This window comes from Mus caroli, chromosome 19 (genome assembly GCF_900094665.2).
Source record: "Mus caroli chromosome 19, CAROLI_EIJ_v1.1, whole genome shotgun sequence".
NCBI classification, from domain to species: domain Eukaryota; kingdom Metazoa; phylum Chordata; class Mammalia; order Rodentia; family Muridae; genus Mus; species Mus caroli.
The window spans coordinates 26,274,258-26,292,342 of NC_034588.1; the positions used below are offsets into that span (position 1 = coordinate 26,274,258).

General features: G+C 43.3%; 1 protein-coding gene across 1 annotated transcript in view; it reads left to right on the forward strand.

Moving 5' to 3' along the window:
- Window positions 1–3,307: 3,307 nt before the first annotated feature.
- The window catches only part of Jak2 (Janus kinase 2), a 62,449-nt gene continuing 47,671 nt past the window's right edge, over window positions 3,308–18,085 (forward strand). Inside the window, exons 1-3 of the mRNA XM_021151607.2 lie at window positions 3,308–3,781; window positions 4,105–4,187; window positions 12,662–12,912. Coding sequence (XP_021007266.1) covers window positions 12,687–12,912 — 226 coding nt within the window. The 5' untranslated portion in view covers window positions 3,308–3,781; window positions 4,105–4,187; window positions 12,662–12,686. The remainder of the gene's footprint in view (window positions 3,782–4,104; window positions 4,188–12,661; window positions 12,913–18,085) is intronic.

Consider the following 18,085-nt stretch of genomic DNA (forward strand, 5'->3'; position numbering starts at 1 on the left):
ACTTTATATGCCCCAATATAGGGGAATGCCAGGGCCAAAAGAATGGGAATGGGTGGGTAGGGAAGTGGGGGGCGCTATGGGGGACTTTTGGGATAATATTGGAAATGTAATTGAGGAAAATATGTAATAAAAATATATAAAAAAAAAAAAGAAGTGTGAAGGCCGTGTAAGTCAGCTGCACCATTACACAACACACACACACACAGAGAAACACTTGCACATCCATATTTATTGCTGAACTGTCATTCATAATAACTAGGGAGTAGAAACAACTGGGTGTCCATCAACAGGGAGGTGGATAATGGAAAAGTGGTGTATACACACACATGAAGCTGTGACATTTGCAGGAAAATGGGTGGAACTGAAAGTCATCCTGCTACAGAAAGTACACTGGACTCTAGAAGACAAATGCCCTTGAGTTCTCTTATCTGAGGAGCCTCCTCTCTCTCTCTCTCTCTCTCTCTCTCTCTCTCTCTCTCTCTGTGTGTGTGTGTGTGTGTGAAGTAGAATGTGCACAAGAGGGGAGGAACTGTTCTTGATTGCGAGGAAGGGGGAAGAAAGGGTAATAGAATATACTGACATGAGAACAGAAGGAGGTGCTATTTAAGAGGGGGAAAAGGACCAAGTAGAGGAGGGTGAGGGGGATGAGAGAGGACAGTGGGAGGAGACAATGAGTCAGAAGAAAGTGATCACACACACACACAAACGTTATAGTGAAATCAATTACTTTGGATGCTATTTAAAATGAATGAGATTACAGTAAAAAACGCCTGTCTCCTTTACAACTCAGCTTTTATCAAGGGCGGCTAAGACAGTTTCTTGGGGTGCAACTGTGACAAATGCCTCAGGATTACTGATGAGATAGAGCGTGTTTTATACTTCCCAGCTTGATGGCATCTGCAAATTGCCCCTTCCATGGCCATAACAGACATTTAATAGCTGTGCTTAAGGGCTTTAAAATACTTCCTATCCAATCTTCAAAATGTCTCTTTAAGTATGATGATGCTATTATACTCAATCCTCTTATTCTGATGAGAAGGATATATTTTTCATTACATGGATAAACAGGAAGTTTAGGAAATTCAAGTGACTGTCTTGGTAAAAGCCTTGATTGAAACCTGGGCCACCTAGCCTCTATTGCATAACTTCTTTTTTAGGACTGTCTACTTTATGTGTAGACAGGTGTTTTGCCTGCACATATGTGTACTACATGTATGCTCAGTATCCAAGGTCAGAAGGAGGCCTGGGATTCAGTTCCAGGAGACTGAGATCCTAAATTACAGATGGTTGTGAGATACCACGTGGGTGCTGGGAACACTTGGCCATGAATTTTCCAACCTAGGCTTGCTTTGTTTATTTGAAACCAAGTCTTGCTTTGTAGCCCAAGCTGGCCTGGAACTCAGAACCTTCTTGCCCCAGCCTCCTGAGTGTGGTATCACTTATGGCTTGGCTTTATAGCACAACAGCCTAAGAACTATACAAAGATATAGAACACAAGGGCTGATCTCACACACCGATACAGTCTTGTTACTGTTTGCGTGTGGAAGGCAGCTCTGCTACCACAGAGAAAGGACAGAATCTTGCCTCCTGTCTCTACACCCAGTGCCACAGCAGACAACTAGCTATTGACTTTTATTTTTTTCAGTCTGGCCATGCTAAACGTCCTAAATCTAAACGTCTTATCTTCCACCCCATACTTGTTTGTGCAGAGTTTCTGAAGGTCATAAAAGATTTTGTCCGATTCCTCGGAACTCTCCCTTATCTTTATTAGAGAATGCAGGAACTCTGTGAAAAGATTAACAGGTGGAACAAATCTCTAGCTTATGCCTCTACTAGGAATCGCATCGAGAGCTGGAAAGCATTCTACTACAGAGTGAAGAGAGATCAACATTCAAGGCTATCACCGCCTCACTCTTAACCTGAGAATGATTTTCAAAGTTACTCAGTTTTCCTGTGTGGGTTGACAAAGGACTTAACTCCTATAAGCTTACTGTTAATCATCTATTTTTCCCTTGCCCACCTTATCTTTAGCTTTGGTGACATTTACTTAAAAGAAACCATGCATTGTGTGGTGGTTCACACCTTTGATCTCGGCATTCCCCAGGAAGAGGTAGGGGGATTTCTGTGAGTTCCAGGCAAGTAAGTGCTACATAGTGAGTCCTTGACTCAAAAATAAAGGACACTTTTTTTTTAAACATTAGATGTAAGATCTGAATAACAGCATCCATCATGTATATAAGGAGACATGGGTGTTGTGAATGCTTCATTTCGATTGACAAACCTGGGGCTAAGAGAAAAAAAAAGAAGAAGCCCTAAACAGAATGACCCCAGTTATTTCTTTGTCTTCTTCTTATTTAGCCCCATTTCCTTTTACTGTGTTCCATTGAGGGTTCTTTCTTGGTCCTTAAAACACATTCCCTTTTCAGAATCCTTTTCATTCTTAGCTCCTTTCTTGAAACCAGATAGTTCCAGGACTGGATCGTTCTCATCCTTCACATTTCTGCTCAAATGTCACTTTAAGAGGTCTTTTCTGGTCATCTCAAAATAACATCTCCACTCACCTTGTGTGTGTGTGTGTGTGTGTGTGTGTGTGTGTGTGTGCCCGTTATTGGCAATCACACACAAAGAGCAATGCAGATTTAAAGCCTCTTTTGTGGCTTCTATGGGAATAGCACATGCAGAATGGGGGATGCCTTTGTCTCCTCTCCTGGGAGCCTTTGCCTAGCAGGGAACAAATTCTTGAATGAATGAACGTGGCTCTTTGGGACCCTATACGTCGTTTCTTCTTCCAAGCGGTCCCTTCGCAGAAGTGGTGGTTAACTGAAGTCAGGTACTTGGGTCTCAGCGCGCGGTCCACGGTGCCACGTTCCCTGGGCCGAGCGCTTAGGGCAGGGAGCCGCCTGTGGAAACGAAAGCAGGAAGGGGAAAGTCTCCGCGAAGGCAGCGGCCGCCAATCCTATCAGCTCGGACGCAGCGGGGCCTTCCCGGCCGGGCTGACTCATTCCCAGCCGTCTCCTCGGCGAGCCGAGGCCGCAAGCACGCTGCGCCAACCCGCACCCGCCCCGCTCCACCTCCTCCTCCTCGCGCGCTCTCGCCCGGGGGCTGCCCCGGGAATCTCCACGCGCGCCTCCGCTTCCCCGGAGCCCGCGACCGCCTCCCCCGTCCGGGCCCAGCCCCGCAGAGCGGCCCCGCGGGCGGCGCAGGCGCAGTGGGGCGTGCCGGCCTCCGCCCCCCGCCAACCCCCGCCGGCTTGCCCACGCCCCGCTCCGCCGCTCGGGGCCGCTTTCCCGAAGCTGCACCGCGCCGGAGCCCGCGGAGCAGAGCAGCTGAGCCGGCGTCGCGGGGCCGAGCGGAGGCGGCGTGCGGCCCCTGGAGGGCGGGGACGGGCTCGGCGCGCGGTGGGCGTGGCGTGGGCTGCAGGAAGCTGAGGCAGAGCAGAAAGGGGGCAGCAGCGGCCACCGCCGGCCTCCCGCCGCGCTGACAGGCTGGGCGGGCCCCCGCTCTGGGCGAGCTCGCGCGGCGTCGGCGCCTCGGCCGCGGCCCCGGCTCCGGAGGCGCCGGTCTGTCCGGGCGAGGGCTGCAGGCGGCTGCCGGGTCCGCCGCTGCGGGATGTGAGTGCGGGCCAAGCCCGCGCGGGAGGGCCCCCGAGGGCCCAGCCTGGCGGCCGCTCGACCCTACGCCCGGCCCGGGGGCTCCCTAGACCTCGGCCCGCCCGACGCGTCTCGGAGGAGAGGATCCTGCGCGCTCGGGGCGCTCCTGTGTGGCCCGACCCGTGTCGCCGGTGGGTGCAGTCCCTGGCTGCTGGATGGGGGCGGGGGGCAGCGGTTCTCCCAGCGATCCCGCCTCCTGCTTTCCCCTTAGCCCCCTGCTACTGGCAGGGAACTTCAAAGCTAGAAAACCTGCGGGTTTCCGACAGCCTAGGAAGGAGTGGCTGGCTGTTGATAAATGCATGCATCCCCGTGTGCCTTAGAACCCGACCCCCCTTTTTCTTATTCTTCTGTACATTTTTCTAGACATCTAAACAGCGCAGAAAAAAAAAAAAAAAAAAGAGAGCATCTATTGGCCCTGGGTTTTTGAGTTAGTGACTGCTGCTTCTGTTTTTAGGTTCCTGAAGCAGGCGACAGGAACAAGATGTGAACTGTTTTCCCTCCCCAGAAGAAGAGGCCCCCTTTTTCCCTCCCGCGAAGGTGGGTGTTAGCGCTCCGGGCTGCCTGGGTGCTGCAGTTAAAGACAAGGGCGTCTGAGATCTGCGAGCCAGTGCCTGCTAAGAAGGCTGGATGCTTGTGTACAACGGCAGGACTAATTGTTGCTTACTGCGAAAATGGCAGTGTTGAACTTTTCCTGTTGCTGTGGGAGAGTAATTGGGTGGTATTTATTGTGTCTCTTGGATCCTTAAAGAAGCGGTCTTTGTTGGTTTTACAGTGTGGTCTTGCAGAGGAAAAAAAAATAAGTCGTCTCCTTCTTCCCCTTTCTCTTTAGGTAGCCCCAGTCTTAATTTTCAAGGAATTGAAATAACCTGTTGAGGGAACAAATTGGTTGTTTTTGCTGGGTTTCTGCTGCCACATTGAATGCTTCCTGTATTCACCTGCTTGCTTCGTTGGTTGATTGCTTTCCGGTGGTTACTAGTCTATCAGGGGAAACTCCTTTTCCCTGAATGAAAGGACCGGAGCTGCTGAGTGTGTCACAGAGAGGAGGAGAAATGCGGAGAAGGGAAACAGAAGTGGGAATAAAGGAGCCGGAGGTTGCTTTTGGTTTCATAATAGGTTTGTATGAGTGAGTTGTTGGCTTACTGCAAATATTCTCATATAGTTCCCAGCGGATTTGAAAATGAATCATCAATTTCTGGTCCTCTTTCTCTATATCCTTTACCTGTTTACTGTTTACGGTTCCAGCTTTTAAGATCATTTGGTTGTATGTGAGCTGGCTTGAGTGTGGGACGTCTGCAGACTGGCTATGTCCAGGACTTATCCTGAGAGTACTGAGTGGTGCTACCTGTACAGGAGAGCTCTAGTGTGTGGAGGCTAGATAAGCACTTATGTTTATTTTTGCTTTTGTGGAGTATTGTGGAACTTGCTCTGTTGACTAGGCTAGCCTCCAACTCCGAGACCCCCCCTGCCTCTGCCTTCCAAATGCTGGGATTAAAACCACCACCCACCCGGCTTCATTTGTTTCTTTTAGTGTCTTTTCCTTTGTAATTTGAAGGTGTCTTGAGTGTGAAAAGCAAACATATTTTTTCTCTACTTTACCCAGATAGGCTATTCTTGAAAGATGGGATCCCTTTCTGGCAAAATAGAGAAGACCATTGGCTTTGGAGTTAGATCTGAGCATGCAGTCTTAAGTTAGGATAATGGTGTTCTTCCCATTTAACAGCTGTGTTAACTTACAATTTACTTTCTCAGAACCTTGTGTGGGGGTCGATTGGATGCATGCAGAGCAGTAAATGGTTTGGTCGCTTCTGAACGTCTTAGCTTCTCAGAGCTGGGCAGGCAGAGGAGGTTCCTAGCTGGCCCGTGCGTAGCTGGTCAGTCCCTGGTGCGGCTTCCATAGAGCATAGAGAAACTGCATGCTAGTGTATCTACAGCCTCTGTATGGAAGGGTTTGACGCCTAAGCCCCGTGGTGCTGCCCTCTGGTGGTTAAGATGCGCAAAAACTTGTCCTTTGCTCCTCCCCCATTACACTGTTTTTCCTTTTTAGGCTCCCTCGCTTAGTTCTTAGTTTCCCAAACTGTGTCAGGTGCTAGAGCACCAGGGAAGGCTGGCTCTCACCACTTACCTGAGGTAGTTTCAGAGGTAGGACGTTCCATCCGTTCCTACGGGGGGTGTGTCTTTGTAAAGCTGTATCTTCAGAGTTTACTGTATGAAAAGCTGCTATTTAGTGTATGACAGTTAGTGTGGAACAAGAAATGACAATGTGGCAGTGCTTAGGATGATACCAAGGGGCTGAGGAATTGTCAGAATCCGAGCAGCACCAGGCCCCCCAAGAGTATTAATGCTAAGTTGTTTGACCCAACAAGGAGTATTTCCTTGGTCTAAAAATAATAAATAGATGCTAACTTTCAGGATCCCTCAAGTGGCGATAGTCTGGGAACATTTTCATTTGGTTGCAGCTGGCTTTTCTGATAACAGTTTTCAATTCAAAGCCTTAGTTCTTAATGGCATAATGTCCTGCTTCTAATAATGCCTGTATGACGTCTGCTAGGTTCTTCTAAGAATGCCTGCATGCTGTCTGCAAGGTTCATTCACATTGTAATTACTCCTCTTGTGTACCTGCCTCTCTAGACACTTTATAGTTTTTATTTTCTTCTGCACAGGGCTCTTACCACTACATTTTTGATAATCTTTTTGTCCCAAATGAAAACTGATATTTTATACCACTGCTGTAATTTGGATCTTGAATGTCCCTGAACGGCTTTTGTGTCAGAGCTTTTGTTGTCGGCTTTGGATTGCAGGAGGCATGAGATACTGAGATGCCAACTTCTCTTCTGCTTCCCTGCTGCCATGGCAACCAGGCCTTTCTTATTTTAATAATACTTTGCTGGCTAGAAAGACAGTGTTGAGCCCTCTACATTTCCTCACCATTTCATAGAACAGGAATAGTTTATCTCAGTTGTAAAGGCCCCTAGACAAGACACTGCTTCAATGTCGGTGCTCAATCGCTCTGTTTGTATTTCCTGGGTCGCCGCCATAGGAAATGCTGGGTTGACAGCATTACTTAAGAGCCTCCTCTCCTACTGTTCAATAGCATTTTTCCTCACTCCAGGTTAAGTCCTTTCTGACAGTTGCCCCGAAGCCTTATTAGGCCTTTATTTGATTTCCTCAAGGAAGACTTTGGGTGGGTTCGTATCACTTCCCAGCTACTACAGAACGGTCCCTTTATCCAGTGGTTCTTATAATTACATACAGGATTTACTGAAATATATATTGTTGGATTCTGTCTCCAGAGTTTGTGTTTCAGTAGGTCTGGAGTGGAACCTGTACATTTGCATTTCTTACTTGTTTTCCAAGGACCACCACACTGTGAAAATCACTGATTTAAATTGGTTGGCAAAGATTTTTTTTTCCTGTTAAAGAACATAGTGTTGGCAAGATTGTCTCTCTTGCTAGTCTATAGTGGAACCTTTGTAGCACAGAAGTAGTCGTAGGCAGTACATAAGTAAATGGCACGCTGTGTTTCAATGAAGGCTTATTTACAAGGACAGCCAGCTGGCTGAGTTTGGCACATAAACTAGAATACGAGAGTTCCCAGTTCTCACATGATTCCACCATCTCTGTGAGTTACTGATGTACCTTTTATTTAGAGCAAACCTTATTAAAAGAGCCATGTTTGTCCTTTAAAAAAAAAACTTTCTTAAAATGTGTTTTCTTGAGCAAGCCACACATCTAATGTTTTATTATTCAAAGGTATTTTTGTATATGTGTTACTTTGTGAAACAGAAGAGGGCTTGTATTAGAAGCGGCATGTGTTCCTGATTGCAACACACACACCCTGCCAAGTTAGTGTAGAAACATGAAGTGCTTTTTATATCTCTACTACAGTGTTTTCAGGTGGCCTGATTCTAGCTAACTGGAGACATGGGACTCATAGTCTGATCATTTACAAACTTTTAATTTTCTGCTGGGACTTGTATGTTCCAGGACATATACTCTGTTTTCCATATCCCTGTCCCTGCCAATAGTACTGTGCTTTTTGTTGTCTAAATCCTCATTCCCCATTCTTTACTCTGTGTGTTTGTGTGTGTGTGTGTGTGTAAGTGTAAGAATACGGGTGCCTGGGAAAGCCACGAGAGGGCATCAGGTCCCTTGCTTGATGCCTCACAGGCAGTCATGGGGTGGCACCAGACAGGGCCAGGGTGGGTGGAATCCGGAAGAGTAGGAAGCTCTTCAACTCGTGAACCATGTCTCCTCAAACTCTTTTTCTTGTCAAAGTCTAGTCCATGCTGTAAGTGTGTATGCGGTGCCTGGAAGCTTCCTCGGCTTTAATAACCACGGTCGTTCTTCCCTGGACATCTTTCAGCCCCAACTGAGGAATTTAGTCTTAGAGTAACTGAATAAAGGGTATAGGCTTTAGGAATCAAGAGGCACATTTAATGTTTATTAATTACAGAAATGAAAGCAGTAAAATTCCCTTATCAGACGTTAGTTTTCAGTGAGGCTAGATTGGAGGTAATTTTTAGTCTTCTCGGCTTGCCTAGTTCAGTAGTTTCCTCTGTTAACGTTATTTTCTCGTGGACATGTGTTTGAAAAGTCATGTGTTTTAGAATTCTAAAGTGTAGGAATACATTTAGATAATATTAGAATCTCAAGTAATTGTATGTGATGTTTCTCCATGTATGTGTATATGTACATACATAATTAAAAAACTATTATAGCAGCTTTTTAATCTTCACTTATTTGACATCATTTCGGTGTCAGGGACCATGGCTGAAATAATTAATGAGTCATCTTACATCTCACCTGCGGGAAACTTTCAGTCTAGTGATGAAAGAATACCAGAAAGCAAGTATGTGACCTTACCTTTGAGAGGTCAGAACTGGTGGCTCTTGGGTGGGGCAGGAACAGGTGGAGACATCAAGCCTGAGGACTTTGTGGAAATGGTGATTTCTAGAGGCTCCGGGTGACGTGGAAGAGCATGGGCCAGACTGTGACTGCATTGTGCATTTCATTTTACATGGGGGGGGGGGGACCCTACAAATATAGGACAGAATAACTTAGATGCAGGTTCAGAATTAAGCACTTGAGACTACCTCCATTTCAAGAACTAGAGATTTCTCAGTATCTCCCATTAGTATATTTTGAGTTTAACTTTCTTTTAATGGTTTTTTTTTTTTTTGCTTAATACATATGCATTTGCCTTAATGGACTAATCAGTTTTACTCAACCTATTTATATTTAAACTTTACATTTATACCTTATATTTATATTAAACTTAATATTTATATTTAATATTATGCTTAATATATTTAATATTATTTATATTATAATAATATTTAATATTATTACTTTATATTTAAACTTCATATTTATACCTTAACGCTTACAGTTTTCTACAACTTGCTATTCTATTTTCAATATTTATCTATGTAAAATTAAAGCGACAGGTTTAAACCGCCAAGGAACTTACTTTCTATAGTGGGAACACACCAGAGTCTTCACTCATTTTCTTCATATTTTGGTTGTTTGGAAGTCTGTTTGTTTAGCTCTGACTTTGGGAGTGGAGGTGCAGCGTGTGTTAGTGTGAGTCTCTGTAGGGTTTGTAACTAGGAAAAGAACCCTTCTTCATGGTTGTAGTCTCAGCGTGTGCCTGAGATCCTTGAAACCCTTCCAGAAAGGTTAACCTAACCGTACTGAGATGTCTTCTGCATGGCACTGACATGTGTGCACATGCTATAGAGGCACCAGCAGATAAAACATACCTGTTAGAGCATAGATCAGTGCATTGACACCAGCTGCAGTGTAGTCACCATAGTGTGCATGTGTGTGTGTGTGCACACCCACACATGTATGTCTTCCATTCACAGAAAAAGGCCAATTTGAGTTACATATATTTTTAATTTTTATACTTTTCTGTAGAAAACCAGTACATCTCTGGAGTGCTTGTAGAGTCTACATTATATGTGCATGGACATCTCACGTAACACCTTTTTAAAATTATAAATTCATAATTGTACACAAAAAGTAAATATAAACCCGTATGTAACACTCGGATGAAAATCAGTCTGATTGCCAGGCCTGGCAGTAGACATTTGTGCCATTAGCTACTGGAGAAGCGAATGAAGTCCCATTCGGGCTACCAAACATCTTCAAGGCTAGTCTGGCTAACTTGGGAGATCCTGGCTCAGAATTTTAAAATATTTCAAGAAGGATTGGGAATATAAAATTCAGTGGTAGAGCCCTTACCTAGCATGTATGAGGGTCTCTGTTTAATCCTCAGGATTGAAAACAGGAAAAAAAGAGAAAAGAAAGAGCGAGCCAAGCTGAAAATATCGTCAGATTGCAGATACAAGTAGTGAGGGCACCTTGCTGGGTTCCTGGTATAGAGACTAGGAACTTTGACTTCACGGTATAACATGGACTAGAGTTAGTTTATTGCTAACTATTTCTTCCCTCTAAATTAACAGTTCTCAGCCTATAGGTCTTGAGCCCTTTGAGGGTTGAACAACCCTTTGACAGGGGTCAGCCAGGACCATCAGAAAGCACAGGTATTTACATTAAGATTTCTAAGCAATTTTGAAGTAGCAACAAAAATAATTTTATGGCTGGGGTTCACCACAACATGAGGTTCCAGCATTAGGAAGATTGGGAACCATTGGTCTAAATGAACACCTTGCCAAGTGCTGCCTGATGCTATTGTATTAGGTAAGTTGCAGGCTTAGGAAGAAAACGTGGTACAGGTTTTCAAATCCTAAGATGAAGCTAAAAATCTTCTATTTTGTTCTGACTGGGTCTGCATATGTCTCTTCCTGCAGAAATTTTAACTTGGTATTGTCAGAACTAGTTCTATATATAGATAACCAGGTAGGCTGTGTTGACACTCAACATGGTCTTATTGTTACAATTACTATTGTTAGGGAAAAGTGAAGGCAAGGGGTGTGTGTGTGTGTTAGTTATTTGGGGGTGGGTTAAGGATTGAGGTGAAGTAGAGAATAATGAAATGTGCCTACAAACCATATTTCAAAAAAGATAGCCATCTTAAAGTTTAAAACAATTCATTTTATTTCAGGTAAAAAAAAACATTAAAAGATAACGTCTTTCTCTGTAGTCTTAGTTGACCTGAATTCAACAGGTTGCCTAAGCTGACCTCAGATTCCTGGCGGGCTTGCTGCCTCTTAGGGTTAGGATCCACAAGCATGAGACACTGCACCTGCCTTTCCAGGGTTGGAAAATACACTTTTAGTTGAAGTGTATCAGAGCACTAAGTGTAGAGCAGCCTCCCAGATGCTCAGAAACAAGCAGCCCGAGTTAGTCACTGCTCCTGTCAGGTGCATGCACAGCGTATTGCTAACATCCCTGTGGCCTTTTGTGCCTCCTACCCCTTTCCTAGTCCCTCCCTGTCATGGTCCCGCTGCGCTAACCATTGCGCTAACGGTGTCACCACAAGCAAGAGCAGCTGAGAGGTGTGGAAGTAGATTTGAGAGGCTCTGTAGTTAACACAGAGTTAAAGCTCAGAAGGAATGACAAAATTATACCTTTTGAATTCTGGTTTCTTAGATTTGCCGGAATAGAAAGTAGAGACACAAAACATTTGATTAAAAGCATACTGGGAGTTTCCTTCATGATAAATAATAAGCTAATAACCCTGTTGCCAAGAAATGGTCAAACTTTGCTACACTAACAATATACTTTAATTGACCTGTTGAAAAACAAACTCAGCTTTGTTACATTTTCCATTGCTTTAAAATTTTGTTTCAGTGATCTTTGTCTATTCTTAATTATTCCCTTCCTTTCTTCTAACTTTGGGCTTAAATTGTTCTTTTTTTTTTTTTTTTTTTCCTCATCCTGAGGTGCAATGTTGGAGGTCTTCCTTTTATCTTTATGTAAGCACTGACTGTTATAAACTTCCCTTGCTTCCTCTGTGTTTGATCGACTTGTATAACTAACAAAGACTTTATAACAAATTACAAAAATATTTTTAAATCATATAAATTTGAACAAGTCAAAAATTTTTATTTTTATTTCAGGTATCTGCTCCCTCTTCCTCTCCCTCTCGCCTGCCTGCCTGCCTGCCTGTCTGTCTGTCTGTCTTTCTGACTCTGCATCTGTCTCTGTCTCTCCAGTATCTCTCTTGGTTCTAGAATTCTCTATGTAGACCTTAGGATATATGTGTATGAGTGTGTGTGTATGTATGTATACACACACACACACACACACATATATATATGTAGTACTTAGAGCAGTGCTTTGTCAGTAGCAAATGCTTTAAGGTTTTGTTTGATGTTATTTTTATTTATTTAACTAATTTGCTTTTTATAATGTCTTGTCACTGTGTGGCCTTCTCCCTGCCTCTGTCTATACACCACCACTCCTGTATTATCTGTTGTTGTTATTACCAGTATTTTTCTCATTCCATGATTACATATATTGGGAGGGTTGTCAAGTTTTTAATCCCAGTCATGAAATATTCCAAATAGGCAAGCTTGTATTTTAGGTGCCAGCTAGATTCTGGTAGAATTGTCTAAGTATGATGGAAATGAAAATGTGCAAAACCGTTCTTACTCATTTCATCTTCCAGTATCAAAGGGTGGCATCCTTATTTGTGTTGATGGTTTTACAGATCTCCTATGCTTGAACTCTGTGCACTTGTCTTTCAGTTCCTTCCTTCCTCCATAGTCAGTTACCGTCACGGGGTAGCATTAAGTCTGTGTTTCAGTTCATGATCTCCTGTGGCCCAACCCCAGCAGCAGCTTTCTAGCGTCATTATTTTACTGTCCTGAATCGTGTATGCTATAAAGTTTAAACTCTTTGGTCATTGTTAAAGGTTAAATTCTTTAACTTTGTACGTTGTCCACCCAGATTGTATTCATCTTAAGTTAACTAGAGTGTGGAGGCAGGTGGATGGATCCTGCCTTAGCCTCTTAAGTGTGGACAGGGTCATGGCTGTCAGCAGGACTTCCTTGTGTCTGAGGGTAGCTTTCCTAATGTCACTTTATTGTTTTTTCTAATAGGCCAATGTTCTGAAAAAAGCTCTTGATGGGAATGGCCTGCCTTACAGTGACAGAAATGGAGGCAACCTCCACATCTCCTGTACATCAGAATGGCGATATTCCTGGAAATGCTAATTCGGTGAAGCAGACAGAGCCAGTCCTTCAAGTGTATCTGTACCATTCTCTTGGGCAAGCTGAAGGCGAGTATCTGAAGTTTCCAAGTGGAGAGTATGTTGCAGAAGAAATTTGTGTGGCTGCTTGTAAAGCTTGTGGTAGGTATTAAAACTCACCGCTTTTCTTATTTATAGTTATCATTTTACTCACTTAGAGGTTATTATGTTACTCTAATACAATGTACATGTATAACTTATTATGGCTACTAGCTATGTTTTTACATGCATAACAAATGACAACATTAAAGTAGAATTTAAAGTGATTGACATAGAGTTGACGTTAAAACAGATTGAAGCCTGTAAATGTTTGCTGAGACCATAGTAGGTGACGAAAGATTCTTGCCATGGGACATCTCATGAGTCAATCTTTTCTTCAGGTGATACAGGATTTGCTATGTAGCCCAAGCTGGTCTGGAACTGACTGTGTAGCCCAGGTTGGCCTTGAGCTTGTGTTAGCCTGTTGTCTCAGGCTCTCAGATTCTGAGATTCCAGATCTGAGCTATCATCTCCAGTTTCATAAGGAGATCTTAGAACTGCATCTTTAGCATGGTGTGGAAGGAATGTGTACTTGGGTAAAATTCTTATTTATTTACCTTTAGTTTGTGTATATGTGCATTTTGCCTGCATGTATGTGTGTATGTGTGCCACTAGTATCCCTGGTGTCTGTCAAGGCCAGAATAAGGTGTGAGATACAGATGGTTGTGAGCTGCCACTAAGGTCTTCACCAAGAACATTCAGTACTGTTAATTGCTGACCTATCTCTCCAGCTCCTGGGTAAAATTCCTGATTAAATATTTTATAGTTATAAGCAACAGATCATTTTTTTCAACTCCAGAAGTTCTTTATCAACCCAGTATATACATTTCTCTCCATTCATTCATTCATTGATTGATTCATTCATTCGTTTGTTTATTTTTGTGTGTGTATACCTTGAAATCTTGAAACTTCTGAGGAAACAGTTGTCTTGTAGACTGTTCAGTATCATTGATAATTTATTATTTATAAGGTTCACGATATGAATGAAAGGGCATCAGCATCTAAAATGTAACCATCACCCTATTCTATTTTCATCTATAGCATTTACATTTAGAAACTAGTGAATGAAGATATGTAGCAGAGCCCATTCTTGCTTCAGTAATGTTATAGATACAACTCCATTAAGTGCAAGGAGACTGGGAACAGTGGAACACTGAGGAAGAAAGAAGTTTGTAGGAAGTATTTAGGTATAAAACTAGATGGCATAGGACACCCCAAGGACTAACCTTTTTGTCTTGGTCTTTGATGAACCCTGTTTCTAGCTTGACACAAAGTTAAAGGGAAGTTAACAGGCTGTTTTGTACTTTCTGCATGGCTTGTTTTAGGGGAATAGGTTGTTTCCCTTTTTCATGTTTATCCATCCACCCACCCACAAAAGCTACTAATATGGCTGATCTTTAAAGATAAGCACATAGAGCTGGAGACGTAGGTGGCTCAGGTTAGAGAGCTTACTGCTCCTGTGAGGGCTCTGGGTTCCCAGGAATCCAGTGCCCTCTTCTGTCCCCCGAGAGCACCAGGCACATGTGGAGTTGCGTAAACAGATAGGAAGGTAAAACACTCACACACATGCTTTATTTTCATCTAAAAAAGTATTATTTATAAGACTGCATAATAAAATAATTAAAATGTGTACATATTCTATGAAAATATATTTTAGCTGGGTATAATGGCACACACCTTTAATCCTAGCACTTGGGCAGCAGAAGCAGTTGGATCTCTGAGTTTTTGTTACTATAAAGTATTTTATACATATACTTTATTTATATAAGCCATACACATATTTTTATTTAATATATACATATGTGTATGTATATAAAGTCCAAGAAAACCTTACTTTCCTCTGTTGAAGTGCAGTGTAGTTAAGTGTACATTTTCCCAGTGCTGTTGCTATACTGCTTGGCTCACTGTGGCTTGCTGGTAAGTTACTTTTTATTATTTGTAGGAAGTAGAAGTTGTTAACCTCTATTGTTTTATAAGATGATTTGACAATTTTAGTGCCTTTGGTTTCTTCCCATGAATTTTGTGATTATTCTGTCACTTCTACATAAAGAAGAGTGGAGATTTCTGTAGTGATTGCATCACATTGCTGTTTTTTTTATGTTACAATTCTATTTTAGAAAATCAAATGATCTAATTATCTAATTTAGCTTTTCAAAAAAATTATATAATATATTTTAATCATATTCTTTTCCCTCCCCACATCCTCTTAGATCTACCTCTCACAACCCAGCTTCACATTTTTCTCTGTGCTGGGATTTTGTCTAGTTTGAGCCTGTGTGGGTCTGTGTTTCTGTGTGCATCAGCCCTGTTGTGTCTGGAAAACACTATTATCCTTGGAAATATCTACCACATTTGGCTCTTAAAGTATTTCTACCTCTTCTTTTCAAAGATGCCTGAGCCTGGGAGGAGAGATGTGAGAGACATACCATTTAGGGTGGATGCTCGAAAGTCTCTCTGGTGTTAGTCATTGATCATTTGTAGTCTTTGGCATTTAACAGAAACAAGCAGGGATGCCCTCTACAGTGTTACAGCTGTGTGGGATTCATAGCTGCAGTCCAGGCTGTGCCCTCTACAGTGTTATGGCTGTGTGGGATTCTTAGCTGCATATGTGCTGCAGTCCTTGTGTACTCATAGCAAGTCAGTCTTTCTTAGCTCTCAGCAGCAACTAGAGTTTGTTCCCAGGCAGGCCTAGGTATTGGGACTCCTCAGCCCTTAACAGTGGTCAGTGTTACACCTTTGAGGCTTGGGGTATCTGAGACCCTTTCCTAAAGGCCTGGCAGGTCTCTAGAAGGCTCCCATAAGCCAGCAGTTTCTCTTTTCTGGCTCTTTACAGACCTTGTACGTTCGTGAGCCTCAGGGTCTAGTCTCTCTGTACCTTGGTCTCCTTTACCATGTTTGAGCACATGAGTGCTTCTGCTGTTTCTTCTGCTGTCATACATTTGGTTCATTCCCGTGTTGATTTTTGCAGCTGAACCCATCAACTGCTAAGCTGTTGCCATTGCTGCTGCTCTCTTACCGGATGCTTTTTCCTGTTACCAGCTCAACCCCAGCATTCAAAGTAGGCAATAAAGGGCCATTGAAGAGGAATATTTCATTTGGGCCTAATGTTAAAATATAGGGGAAACAGAACAGGATGTTGTCTCTTAGCTGGCTGGGTAACAGTGTTTGAACCAAGCACAGCAAGCCTCACATGTGAAGGAAGGCTTGTCCTTTCACCAGTCTCAGCCTGCCCTGTTAGTGCCAGTCACAGTAGTCCTTTGTCAGGCAGCCAAGGGAAGTGTTTTGCTCTGGCCTGAGGTAATGCTTGCATGATCGTCTCCAGTTTGCAGAGGCTTATTATAGTAAAAGTCTAGTACAGCCTTTGAAATAGTGCTGGCTGAGACTGCTTCCAGAGCTGGTCCAAGCAGTTGTAGAGTTCTCCTCAGGAGTCCACAGAGTGCTCGGAACGGCCAGTGTTGGCATGAGGGTAGTCCAGGGGGCTGTTTGTCCGGCTTTTTTTTTAAGGCAGCTGGGGCAGGAAGAGAAAGTCTGACCGGCTGCCAATAGGGAGTCCAATTGCCCTATTCTCCAGTATCTGCTTATTTACAGGAAAATGAGCACGAGAAGGAGGGCTTATAGTAAGTACCCAGAGGCCTTATCATTGACACAGCTAGTGAGCTTAAGATTGCTTACCTGTCCTTAGTTCCTCAGAGGTGGCTGTGCCTCTCTCACCTCTCTTGATACATTCCATTCTAATGTATTTGTGAAATTAAAATGTTTCTTTTAATGTTTTCTTATTGTAGCCAGAGAAGATAATTTTGGGTGGTTTTAACCTTAAAGATTTTTTTTTTTTTACATTGGTTTTGAGATGTATGAACCTGGAATATATTTTACATTCTGCCCTATGGGGGCAAAGTTTTTTTATATGTTAGTAATATCTAGTTGATTTGTCATGTTCAGGTTTTGTCTTTATTGAGAATAGTAGGTTGAATTCTCCAATAAGTATTGCTGAATTGTCTATTTTCCCCTTTACCTCTAAGGTTTTGGTTCATAGTGTGTTGATAGTTGTTCTGTCTTTGGTTGTTAGTTTTTTTTTGTTTTTTTGAGACAGAGTTTCTCTGTATAGCCCTAGCTGTCCTGGAACTCACTGTGTAGACCAGGCTGGCCTCAAACTCAGAAATCCGTCTGCCTCTGCCTACCAAGTGCTAAGATTAAAGGCGTGCGCCACCACGCCTGGCTTGGTTGTTAATTTTTGTCATTGTTAATTTTACATCGTTAATTTTTCACTTTAAATCTTATTTTCTTATATTAGTATAACCATGCTGGCTTCCGTTTTGTTATTTTTGTAGATTTTTTTCTATCTTTCTCCTCCTTTCAACAACCTATTTGCATCTTCAGATTTTAATTGAGTCTCTTAAGGACATCATGTAGTTAAGCCATGTATTTTTGTCCATATGAGGAATCTCTAATTTTAATGGGATAGCTGTATGAATTTGCATTTGAAATAGTGATAGCGAATATTAATTTCTAGTATTTAATTCTTTACTATATACTGTATCTTTCTTTTTAAATTAATTTTTTTTCTTATTCACTTTACATCCAGCTCAACTGCCTGCCTCCTAGTCACCCCTCCCACAATCCTTCCTCCATCCCCCCGCTTCTCCTCTGAGCAGGTGGGACACCGCCCCCCCCCCCCCCCCCCCCCCCCCCCCCCCCCCCCCCCCCCCCCCCCCCCCCCCCCCCCCGGGGGGGGGCCCCCCCCCCCCCCCCCCCCCCAGGTATCTTCCACCCTTGGGGCCAGCAATCCTTTCTCCTATTCTTCCATAAGAATCCACCAGCTGCATCCACTGTTTGGCTGTGGGTGTCTGCATCTGTATGAGTCAGCTACTGGGCAGAGCCTCTCAGAGGACAGCCATGCTAGGTTCCTGTCTGCAAGCATTACAGAGTATCATTAATAGTGTCAGGGATTGGTGCTTGCTCATGGGGAGAGTCTCTAGTTGGACCAGTTATTGGTTGGCCATTCCCCCAGTCTCTGTTTCCCTCCCCTATCCCTGCAATTCTTTAGCTTTTTTTGTGTTTAATTTTTTGGTGGTATATGTCTTAGTTAGGGTTTCATTGTTGTGAAGAGACACTGACCATGGCAACTCTAAAAAAGGAAACCATTTAACTGGGCTGGCTTAAAGTTTCAGAGGTCTAGTCTATTATCATCATGGTAGGAAGCATGGCAGGGTGCAGGCAGACCTGGTGCTGGAAGGGC